At 43.5% G+C, this 12,489-nt stretch overlaps 1 protein-coding gene and 1 long non-coding RNA gene across 3 annotated transcripts in view; one reads left to right on the top strand and one right to left on the bottom strand.

Moving 5' to 3' along the window:
* Nucleotides 1-4,910, bottom strand: part of ppp3ca (protein phosphatase 3, catalytic subunit, alpha isozyme) — a 42,455-nt gene extending 37,545 nt beyond the window's left edge. The window contains exon 1 of one of the 2 annotated variants that reach the window (XM_035527554.1): nucleotides 4,652-4,910. In XM_035527554.1, coding sequence (XP_035383447.1) covers nucleotides 4,652-4,706 — 55 coding nt within the window. In that variant the 5' untranslated portion in view covers nucleotides 4,707-4,910. The remainder of the gene's footprint in view (nucleotides 1-4,651) is intronic. The other variant, XM_035527555.1, reaches the window with a different exon arrangement.
* A 1,064-nt stretch (nucleotides 4,911-5,974) lies between these two features.
* LOC113585276 lies at nucleotides 5,975-12,006 on the top strand. The gene is made up of 3 exons (XR_003411490.2): nucleotides 5,975-6,228; nucleotides 8,457-8,570; nucleotides 8,648-12,006. It is a non-coding gene; the product is annotated as an uncharacterized LOC113585276 (long non-coding RNA).
* Nucleotides 12,007-12,489: the final 483 nt, after the last annotated feature.

The raw sequence follows: 12,489 nt of genomic DNA, 5'->3' as shown, positions 1-12,489 counted from the left end.
ATGCATGAAAAGCCAATATGCCGAGAAGAGGAGTGTAGAGAGGGACGCTAGTGCTTGGAGCAGAGGAGGAGCCACCGGTGGTATGGATGTGCATGTCTGAGGCAATGTGCTGGAATATGGTGACCTCTCGGTCGGGCTGTAGACTTAGCACCAAAGATTTGTAAATTTAAGCGCAATCTTGAATGGCCAGTGATTGAATACAGAAATTACATGGCAGCATAACTGCTTCACCGGCAATCTTAAATGTTCCTCTAGGATATTGTTAATAATACAGTATGTGTTTTGTGTGTGTGTGTGTGTGTGTGTGTGTGTGTGAGTTCCACGCACCGGTAGTGAGAGCACACTGGCTGAAGCAGTTGAAGAGTTCACACACTCAGATGTCATGTGTGTGCGAGCAATGTGCAGATGTGTTCCTCTGATGGCCCCGGTCATCTCCCTTCACCTCCCGCTCTCTCCTTCTGTATGGGCTGCTCCTGTACGCTCCTCTCCCTCTCTCTGTCACGCCTCCCCACACCATCTCTCCTTGTCCTTATCTAGCCATCACTTTTGTGCTCCTCCTCGGCCTCCTCTTCCCACACCACGACCCCACTGCCCCCACTGCCCCCACTCAGTCTCTCCGTTCTCCAGCTCTAGTTCTCATGTCTATCTCACACATTCTCTCTCTCTCTCTCTCTCTCTCTCTCACTCTCTCTCTCTCACTCTCTCTCTCTCTCTCTCTCTCTCACTCTCTCTCACTCTCTCACTCTCTCTCTCTCTCTCACTCTCTCTCTCACGCTCTCTCTCTCTCTCACTCTCTCACGCTCTCTCTCTCTCTCTCTCTCTCTCTCTCTTTATCCCCCCTCTCAAAGACCTCAGGGAAATTTCATTATGTAAGAGAGTGGTGTGCAGCAAAACACTGCTGCAAACTAATGCTTAAATAATTCACCCACACTGCTAAATAAAGCCAGCGAGAGCGTAGGATGCCTACAGACCCCCAGATCCCACCCCCTCTGCCTCTTGGAGGGCTGCTTCACCTCTCCACCATTCACCTCAGTGTGCCTGCTCGTGGGGACGGACCCTGAGTGGCCCCGCTATACAGCCACTCTGCACAGGTCGTTAAGGACTGGACTGCTCCGATAGTAATTTAAAGTGAAATCAATAAAATATGCGAAAAACAGACAAAATGCCCTTAGATCTCAGAGGGTTAAACCCACTGTCTGAGCATATGGAGAGTTCATCAGAACCTGGCACATCAGACAGGAAGGGAGGAACCCTGCTTGCACATAACCATGTTTGATCAGTCTAGACACATAGTGTTACACATCATAGAGTCATAAGAAAAACACAGGATGACTCCACTTCACTTACTGATAAAACCTCAGAGATAATGCATGGGATGAGACAAAAAAATGTTCTCAGCCGAGCACTGGCCCCAAGAAAACAAATGTAGCAAACACAGTATATCTCGGTAAGACAGTTTTCTGTCAGTATATGGTTAAAAAAACAAAAAAAAAACACCTTTCACAGAGATTAATGGTGCTGCATGTAGGAATAAACAAGTAATGAATCATTTGCTTCTAGTGTCTACAGGATCTACTGTGACAAATGCCTGTTTACGCCTCTCATTGAATCATTGCATCCGCATAACGGTGATCATCTAAATGTAAAGCTCCTAAATGAAGCCCCTTCACAGTTGACGATTGACTCAAACCTGCAGAACGGTACTTAACCACAATATAACGATCACGATAGTAAGTGACTGTGCTGATCATGCTGTTTAATTTTTTTAATTTATTGCGCCATTAAATGATAAGCAGTCGGCTGCAGAGTATTTTGGGGGGGGGGGGGGGGGTGTATTCTTTAACTAACACGGTTAATGTCCTAGAACTGAACTGGGTAAAGTAGGCCACCCATCACTCTGAACCAAGCCTGTGGGAGACTGGTGCACTGGGACCCCGCGCGTGCACTGGCCCAGTGGCATCCACAGCACACCGGACTCTCATCACTAGACAAGACCGTCCTCTGCTGGGGCTGAGGGAGTGAAGCCAGCCACTGACCCAAATCACACCAGATGCCAGCGCAAAATAGCTGTACTGCGACCTACAACTGCACTGCTTTTCTGCCTTTAGTGGGTACTTTAATGCCCACATAAATAGATCACATTATCCTCTGACTCGAAATCAACTCAAATTAGGTGAACAGATAAAAAAAAATTAAGTAAATCCTCTAAGATGATATAATCTATTTTAAATGCAATAATATGCATTTAATAATACAAATAAAGAATTTTAATGGTCTTATCTTTTCACATTTCCCAGTCTACACAAAATCAAAACAAGTTTCCATACTATTTTAACAAATGAGCTACAGATATAGACGTTTAGTGTATAACCCATGACACACATATAGCTTGATGGGGATATCTTACCTGATAATGTATGGACTTGTAAAAAGTAATACATCAGAAACATATTACATCAGCAGTCTTAGAGTGATATTGTGAACTTTGCTTGTTGTCTGTGTCTGTTTCTTTGTGGCTCTGCGCTGTAGTCAACTGAATATAAATGTTTAGCTGATGCCATGATTGGGGTTTTTAGAAGTGCTGATTTATTACTGATGTATTTGCTTATGATACAATCTCTCCTTTATACATAAACAGGAAGCAGTGTGGGGGTGCTCAGTGTTGGGTTGGAGTTAGAGATCAGACCTTCCCACAGTGGACTATAGCGCTAGGGCATGCAGGATTGAAACTGTGGCCCATCACCTTAACTGCGTGGAGGTTCCACCCAGGTCTGTGTGTGGGTGCATGTCACCATGACTCACTACTGTTAGTGACTGCATTCTTGCAAATAAGAGTTCTTAAAGGATGTTTTCTTGATCCAGGTACAGTCACTTACATAGAGAAGCCCTTTGGCCTCCTGAATGGTTGCTTAGGGTTTTCCATAGTCTGATAAACCATAACAATGGTAAAAACAGCAAAGATTATAGTTAATAGAAAAGGAACTTAAACCCTTGGTTACCAAGGTATAAGACAAAGTATTTTCATTTTAATAAAAACGTAAGAGACCTGCAGTTGTTAATGTCCCATGAGAGAGCTGTTAATGTTGCGAACCAACCTCCATATTCGCTAGTGAATAAGTCAATGGTGTGTTTAGACAGCCTATATTTTTCCCTTAATAGCAAAGTATTTTTCAAAATTATTTTCAAACCCCCAAAACCTGCAATTATGGCTTCCTGTTTTCTTTATTTCAATATGTCAATTTTATAGGATGTAAATTCATTGCGTGAAACAGTTTAAACGATGGTGCATGATTAAGAATATGCTGGAAAGTGCTTCTTCAGTTCTTTGTCGAAACATTTTTGCAAGGCTGTTATTAACATTAGAGCAGAATTCGAGTAGAATATTACGCGCTCTGTCATTTTGTCTTTTGTCATTACCGTATACTGTGAAATATCACATGCCTAAATGTCAGTGGACTTTTATTCTGATTAGGGATTTATTTATATATATATATATATATATATATATATATATATATATATATATATATATATATATATATATATATATATATATATATATATACACACACACACATATACATACATACACACACACACACACACACACACACAGTATAATGCCGAAAGGAGGGCTTCGCAGTAAGGCACCGTAATATGGATTGTATGCAATTCCATCACAAAATGCCTAGACGTACCAGTATACGAACATGCTATTGCACAAACACGCACATAACTCTGTAATAATGACAGGAATCACTGATGGCTAGGACAGAACACATGGATAGAGATCTATAGGCAATCAGAACCTGTCACCTGCAAAGATATAAGTGGATTATCAGAGGACACAGGTTGTGTCTGTAAATACAAACTGTTATTTAACGCAGGCTGTTTACACAGCAATCCTTTGCATTGCTTGGAATAAATTACGTTTTCAGGCTGGATATAGTATTATGCCCATCCAATCCTTTTCCCACATAACCACTCAAATAAGTCTTTCCCCTTAACAAAGGCGAATTTTAACGTACGGTTAAACGCAAGAAGATCATCTAGAAGCAACATATATATATAACAATCGTCCAGATTCAACGATTAACTCTCAAATTAGTGGATGCAGCCACAAAATAACTGAATCGCTTTGAAACTTGGGTAAACGAAAAACGGAGATTCCATATTCTCCTAATGCCAATATATTAGAAAGACTACGTGTACAGAAAGCGCCCTCTATTACTGTGCCAACGAAATCCTGCTGCATCACCGCCTCCGCCGCAAAGACCTCCACACACTGCCTCGTCCAACGATCCCTCCTCAGCCTGCCCATGGACTAAATTAAATCAATCCGTGACAGACAAAAACACGTCGTTTGAAAAACGATTACCAATAAAATCCCCCAATCCGCTGCACAATCTAGCCAACGATGAGACTCTATTTCAGTGTTTATCAACGTAAGCCGATCAGAGAAAATGCAATTATCAAACACATGAATCATCAAACAAGCGTATGCACAGACGCTAACATTTTTAAATGGCATTTAAACCTCATCCTTGCCTATCAGTATTCCAGTCCGAACAGTAAGGACTGGCACAATATTTCCATTCGAGACAAAACTGAACATGATGCAAGAGAGGTTAAAAAAAAAATCAACACTCACATTTCACTACCCGATCGGTGGCGTTCAAGACCATGTCAACGTTAGACATCTTCATGGGCAGTTGATGTCTCAAGGCGAACGGTTTTATCCCTCCACGCAGAAGAAACGCTTTATATTCGGTGTGTTTTCGCGGTTGCGGGACGCGGTTGGTGCAGTGGCATCACTCGGACGCGTCTCTCCGTGTCTCACCGCCGGTGCTGGGAACGACTGCCGCTACCTAGAGAGGGTGGATGCTGCTGAGTGGATGGTGTGACTGCGCGCTGCTGCCGTGTGGGGGAGGACGGAGCGAGCGGGCGCGGAGGGGGCACGAGGAGAGAGCAGGCGCGCGGCAGCCAGAGAAAGGGAGCGAGAGAGAGAGAGAGAGAGAGAGAGAGAGAGAGAGAGAGAGAGAGAGAGAGAGAGAGAGAGAGAGAGAGAGAGAGAGAGAGCGGGCGTGCGCGCGCGCGCTACTCGGGAGATCCTTTCGGCGCGTTGCACCACCCCGACATGGCGAAGAGGGGAACTCCCACGCACCCATTTAAGGGGCTGCCTGATGCTGCCATCAGGTGGAAGCAGAGGGGTTTCCCGAGAACACGCACGCCATGTTTGCTAATCAATATCCATTTGATGCAAAGCAAAAGTCTGCTGGGTGTTTGGCAGCAATTGCCATCACTCTGCTATGGAGCGCCGTTATATTAAATTGCTGTAGTTAATAATATTTTGAAAATAAGAATTCAAAAACATATTATAAATTACATTCACAACTACCACCAGCCCAATGTTAAACAGCTTTTGATCTAAAAAAAAATACATTTAAAATGTTTCGCAAGTTAATTTAGATAAATACCCGATTAAAGAGGCTACTTAAGTGTTTGAGTTCTGTTGGCAAAATAAGAACAAAAATGTTATTTATGAAAACTAATGTCCAGTAGAATTAACCGCGGTTTCAGCACCGCCACAGTTTTGAATGACAGCTGCTAATCAACATGTGTTCCGCACCAGAGAAATCATTCAAGGAACGTGAGAAATTTCGAGGGCAAAACGAAAAACTCATGACTCTTTTTCGCCCATCCTTTACAACCCTTTAATGCAATTTGATTTTTGAAACATTTCGAAAGGTAAGCCTAAACAGATGAAAAATGCAAGAAAGCAATACAAAGTCTGTTCTTTAAAGCTGACTAAAATTTGCCTTGCAGAGTGGTTTACTAGAGTCATAGTAATGATATTTGTGCTGTCACTGTTTTGTAACGCAGCATCAATTAGCACCAACAGTGGGTTAATATGGGACTTTTGCTTTGAAATCTTGGGTTTCGTGACCGTTCTATAAACACTGAAGCCGTCGGCGTCCATGGCCTTCGCTGTCAATGATGGGCACAGATAGCACAGGGAAAACCGCAGAACGTCTTGGGAAAAAAGTGATAATCTAAACACCATTAAAGGGCGAGTGGGGGTTACCTCTGAAATCGATGTTACTGGGCATTCAAGCGAGTGATAGGTAACGCTTATCTGATGTCCTCGGTTATTATGTTTTGTGATACATAATAGCGGTGACAGAACCTCGATAGCGCCTGACGCCCGTTATAGCGACAATAAAAAAGGTAAGAAACTATCTGCTTAAGTAGCAGATCATTCCCTTACCACCATTCTTCTTGCGTGCTTGCTAGTTATTCTTGGCGTTTGTGTTACACAGGGATGTTACGTGCAATGTAAGTATGTTTCTGTCTCTGGATCCAGCCCAGCACGTAAGATACACGGCAGAGGTTATCTCCTTATTCTCAGCTTCTTATTCCAATGTTCCTGTCCACCTTAATTGTTGCGCAGCCGACTGCAATGGAGCTGTTTCGCCCGTAGGGGGGACGCATTACCGAGGCTAATTTACTAACTTCGCGGACAAGGATGGTCTGCGATGAAAACATGACAGCGTGTCTCACTAATTTGTATAGCTTAAGACTAATGGGCCCGGGAGGAAAAAAAAAAAACCTTAATCACGCTGACCATTACCGTGTTTCATAACAAACAAGAGCTCGGGAATAGGAAAAAAAAAAATCATATAACGTTTCGCTCATAGATTAGACAGGGCCGTGCCATATAGCCTATTAGCACACTTACAAACGGTTGCTTCAGTAAGAGTGAGAACTCGGAAAATGACATGCTTCATTGCATATTCCATTTTTGAGCGCTTTGAGAGCTGATTGACTTGGCCGTGCCCTTCGGCTGAGTGCCTGGCGTATCCTGTAGGCGATGGTAGTAAGAGTCCGCAAGTCCGACACCTAACCTGCCTTACATAAGCTATCACGGCTCGGCAGAGCTCAGGCATCCGGCAGGATTTGCCAGGCCTGGATTTTCTGTTGTCCCAAATAGTGCATAGTTAACACCGTCAGGAACTGTGCAGCAGATATGGTTGATGCACATTTCATCCCGCCGAGTCCATCAAGGAAACTACTGTCAAGTGTGTGTATTATTATTTTAACAGGGAGCCTTACATCTTGCTTTCTTTTATAGGGTTTACTGGCAGGTATTAAGGGGATCTGTATGCCCCTGTACTGATTTAAGCAATGATCAAGTTGTATGATTCGCGACAAAACGACAGTGCACTTCTTAACCATTTACTAATCTAGATATTATCCATTCAAACCAGCAGCGCGGAAGCCTAAACCCATTTTATACCAGCAGCGATACGATTAGCGCGGGAAGTCGCAGCTACTCTGCAACGTTTGCCGTTTCACCGTGGACGCGACTCACTACGGTAATATGTATGTTTACGGTAATAAATGATCCGTTAACACCACAGCATCGATGACTGAGTTTTTATCCGCATGATTTAATGTTTGTATGGTTTAAAACATTTTCGGTTTTGAGTTTTACTTTTATAGTTTACTTTTTTAGAAAAGTTCAGGTAGACTACGGATGAACAGTAAAACATCAAGAGGTTCTCTATAGACCTTTCGCGAGGTTTGATATTAATACTGCTGAGAAAAATACAGGCTAGCTAGTTTCCGTTTTGATTATGGGCCCAGATTGCATGACATAGCTAGAATACTATAATCAGAATAGGCTACTATCATTTTGTTCCGTTTCTAGGTTAGAAACTGCTTATTTTCATCGTGCAGTAAGCGGAGAAATGGACGCGCATTTTGCACTGGGCTAAAAGATTACACTGATTAACTAGGATCGTGCGACATGGCGCAGCAATCGGCGCGGTTAGCGTGTCTGGTGCAAAATTGGTTTTTAAACGGCTTTAGCCGGGCTTTGCTGTCTGCAGCACTTGTGTGTGCCTCTAGAGGTCTCCTTCGTCTGTAAAACGGCTTTGCCTGCTTTATTGAGCACTGTGTGTAGTGCACTGTTTAGTGTGAAGCAATATGTGTGAACTCAATTAGAGCGGTAGCAACATGCTGCGAGCTTTTACGAGACAGTTTGCATTGGTGCGTGAGGTGTGTAGATGTGCGGTGGATGTACTGCTTATTTTAGCGCCTAGCTTCTAGGCTGCAGGTCACTCTGACCTGGTGTTTACCACGTAACACCAAGAGTAGCGGCAGTATCTGACATCTTAAGGCTACAGCGGCCTTAAAAAAAAGATATTTATGATTAAGCGCCATAGATGACATGCAGGAAGGCCGTACAATGACTGCCACTTTTATCGTTGCTTTTGCTTGCTTTTCTCAGAAGGCTTGGAACTTCTCTTAGGAAATAATTTGGTTGTAAGCAACCTGCTGGATCATGACAGTCTCTTATCTGCAGTGCTTGGATGGTGTTACTGCTCACTCCCTAGAACCTCACAAATGATCTCCTGTGAACATCAGATAGTAGTTCCTCCTTTGTCACACAGATGCCGTGCCTGCTTCTCGAGCTCAGTCTCCGAGGATCTTCAGCTCTGCCCCGCTCCTGACAGGATGCCTGCGCCTGAGAATGAGGAGCTGCCTCTGCTTGTCAACAGTCCAAGGTTAATGGAGAGGGCTTGTGGGGGCCTGTGTATGGAGGCAGGGCAGGTAAAAAGAGGTTTTTCTCTCCTTCCTTCAGGTGCTTCTATCCATCTGCTCCCTGCTGTACCATCCGAACCCCGATGACCTTCTGGGGCCTGAGATCACCCACATCTACAAATCAGACCACCCTAACTAAGCACCCATGGTTTTGTCCCTTTTCGAAATGTGCTTTGCTGCAAAATTCTCTCATTGTCTCTTTTCCAACAGGTACAACAAAACTGTGAAGGAAGGAGGACACCGTGAAAGAAACGAGACACACATCTCACTGGTGTCCACTGGGGTGCTTTTTAGAGCTGCGTCTTCTACTGCTTTGCACTTTACATGCAATCTATTCTTGTCCTTTTCTACCCGCCATTTCATCCATATTGCACTGATGCTCTTTTAAGCTTCTCTGGTTCAGGCTGCCCAGGTGATGCAGCCTCAGAATAGTTTTACCTGCAAGCTGCTACCTCTGAGCACTTTGTCAGTGACTGCAGCATTTTATGTTGATATTTTGTCTTCCTTTTTAAAATCTTTTTTTTTTTGTTGGGGTTTTTTAATTTTTTTGGTCCCTTTTTTTGCCTGCCTGACTTTTGTCCACTCCAGAGAGTGGATGAGAATGTGGCCATCATTCATTTCATATTTCAAATCATTGTTCTCGCTTTCCGCCCATGCAACATCTACTTGAGCTCCCAATAAGCTGCAAACAGTAATCTGTCATTACTTCATCATACTCCATCACCAGCAGTGCGAGAACATCCATCCTTCCAGCTTTTTTTTTTTAAAGCATGGGGTTGTCCCAGCCATTACCAGACAAGTTCTCCAGCTCTGGAGTGACTGGAATGGGAACTTCACTACCTGACTGCCCACCGTCTCTGTACAGTATTAGTCATACAGCCTGGGATCCAGTACAGCATAAGTCTGAATTGAACTGTGTAATAAAACTACAGCGTCTAAATCCAATTAAGTAATCCAATTAAGACATTTTCTCATAGTTTTCATGTAATTGCTTTAATTAAACAGTATTTTATTAATGGTTATGACAACTAATTAGAAATAATTTTAGGTAAAATCATTCTCATTTGTCAGGTGGCCAACACACCACTAGATGGTGCTCCATCATTGAGATATTTCTTTTTTCCCCCCCGCACATTTATTCCCTCACAGTGACCCGAGCAGTCTTTTTCCAGGGCAACTAAATTCTATGTCATTCTTTCTGGTAAATATTTCAGTTAATAGTCTGACTTGTTATCTGGCTGGTGAGCAGCAGTGGTCGTGTCCTATCATCACCTCGTGGGTGAACACATGCGTTAGACCACACCTGTTCCTGTGCTGACACTATGAGTCATTCAGGCCTTGAGGTTTAAGACACACAAACCTCTCCTTCACTATGGAGACTCTGATCCCTACCCCTCCGCTGTGACTTTGAGCTACAGAGTCCAGGTGGAGTTAAGGAGTGTGTGCTTCACCCCTCCCTCGCTCTCTCACCCCCCCCCCCTCCCTCTTCCACTCCAGCTCTCCTCTCAGCTGTCGTGTTGGGTCAGAGCTGCTCCTCGCGCCTCTCATCATGCCAGGCAGCCCTGTGCAGGCGGCCATATGCTCCTGTGGGTCCGGAGAGAGGCATGCCCCAAAATGTAGCTGCTGGGGGTGGGGTGAGGTTGTGGGCTGATGAGCAGTAGAGAGAGGCACCAGGGATATGTGAAGCAAAGTCACATGGAGAAAATAAGTGGCTGAGTTCATCCCGTCCTGCTGTAGAGCTTTAGAGGGGTGGTGAAGACAGGCAGGGTTGCAGCAGGCCTGTGGTGTGTGCGTGTGTGTGTGGGGGGGGGTAATGGCTGTTGTGCCTGTGTGGAAAGATCAGGCAGCTTGCAACATTCCTCATCAAGAGAAGCTGGACATCCTCCTCTGCTTCCTTTTCTCTCTGACTCTCTGTCACTCTCTTTTTCTGGTCTCTCACTGTCCGTCGCTTTTTCTGGTCTCTCACTGTCTGTCCTTTTCTGTCTTTCTCAGGCAGTATTTATGGGTGCTCCTGTGGTGCTGCTCATGTGTGCAGCTGGAGAGAGAGGCAGTGTAACGCTTACACCCCCACCCCCCACCCCCCAACAGGAAAGTGCTCTGCCTCGTCTCACACAGAGAGAAAACAACAAAGATCCGAGTGTGGCCGCAGCCTCAAGGCTCAGCACGCCCACCACAACATCTCCTGTGTCACGGCTTGCTGCTCTCTCTCTCTCTCTCTCTCTCTCTCTCTCTCTCTCTCTCTCTCTCCCTGTTTCTCTGCCCAAGAGACAAAATGTTCACTTAAACTGGCTTGGTCTGATTTTGCATTTTGTCTTTACTCCAAGGGCACGTGTACAACAAATGCCCACTCTTACATGTATTTATTCATGAACCTCTCATTTGAGAAGATAAGTGACTGTCATATCAAAACTCACCTGCAAGAGAGAACAAGCTACAAGCTGTAATTATAACAAAGAAAATACAACACAGTGTGTATGTAATTAACTAAATAGTGGATTAATAAGACAATCTTGAAAGCTATGTGGTAAGTCCTCAGACTCTCACCAGAGGATGATATAATGCCCTCTCACATGCACAAATTCGGTCTATAAAAAAGTAGTGTGGTAGAAACACTTCACATGTACCCAGCTATTTAGTGATTAATTGGTGATTTTTGTTTCCACATCACCATGCATTCCTATAGCTTTTACTGCTGCCTAGAATAATCATTATCACTAGAGGGCAGTAGAGAGAAACTAGCCCAAACATATTGGTGATATTTTATTGTTGGTGCTTATTATTTGTATTACAGAAGTTAAAAAAAAAAAAAAAAACCTTATATGATTGATTATTACTGCATTCCCAAGCCTCATGAAAATGCTATTAAGCTTGCATAGCATATTAGCAGCGCTTTTATTTTAATCACTGAAAGTCCAAATGAATACAGCTCTTCTATGTGTGCAGCCGATGTGAAGGGATAAGGGCTGGAGGTAAACCTGAGAGCAGTAACTTCTACTAAAAAGGACAGGAGTGATCATAACTACAGTGTACACTGATACTTCACTAAAAATGACAAACAACCATGGATGTTCTTTTCCACCAAAATAGTAACTAGAGTCCATTTACAAAATATCCAAGTACTTTATTGATTTCACAAGTTAGCGAACAATTCAGTTTATTGGAAAAACTGATAGTGCTGCATTGTCTTATATATCTTATAATCTCTAAGCAATGGAACATGTCACCTTTGGATTCTCACATCCATTTTTTCTGAGTTCATAGGTCACTTCTGTGGGAGCCATCAGAGCAAGGGTCCCAGTACCTCTGCCCCACTCAGGTGTGGGTTAGTGTCTACATTGCAATTCTAGAAGTTTACTTTCAATTTTCTGATGTTCCAATTAAAACCGCTGAAAACGTTAAGTTGACACATCCATTCTTTTGGGGGGGATACCCTTTACTCAGTACTTGAGCTGTTTTATTCTTCTGTAGTAGCCACATCTGTCTACAGCCTTTTTGGCTAATGATGAGTGAGTTTATTGCTAAGGCTGCATTAACTCTTAGGACTATGACAACAGACTTGTGTTTCACCATTAAATGCCTCCCACATTGCTTCCTTGCAGGTAACCACATCACATATATTGCCACCTTTACAATTTTCACCTGCAACTGAGAGACGTGTGTACCTTTGTGTACCTGTGGAATTTCACACCTCTCAGCCCCAAGGTGTAAAAAATGACACTCCCATGTGTTCACACTTCTACTATGGATTGGGTATTAGAAAGTAGACCAAGTATATGTCAGCCAAATATATCCAAATCAATGGATGGTACATGACAGTTCACTGTGATGAGAGAGGAAAGCGTTCTACTATGGCCAATAACCTTAGGTTTACCAATAAACTAA

Source organism: Electrophorus electricus, chromosome 6, assembly GCF_013358815.1.
Source record: "Electrophorus electricus isolate fEleEle1 chromosome 6, fEleEle1.pri, whole genome shotgun sequence".
In the NCBI taxonomy this organism is placed as follows: Eukaryota; Metazoa; Chordata; class Actinopteri; order Gymnotiformes; family Gymnotidae; genus Electrophorus; species Electrophorus electricus.
Note: the sequence above shows the minus strand (reverse complement) of the source record. Positions and strands in the feature narration are given on the sequence as shown.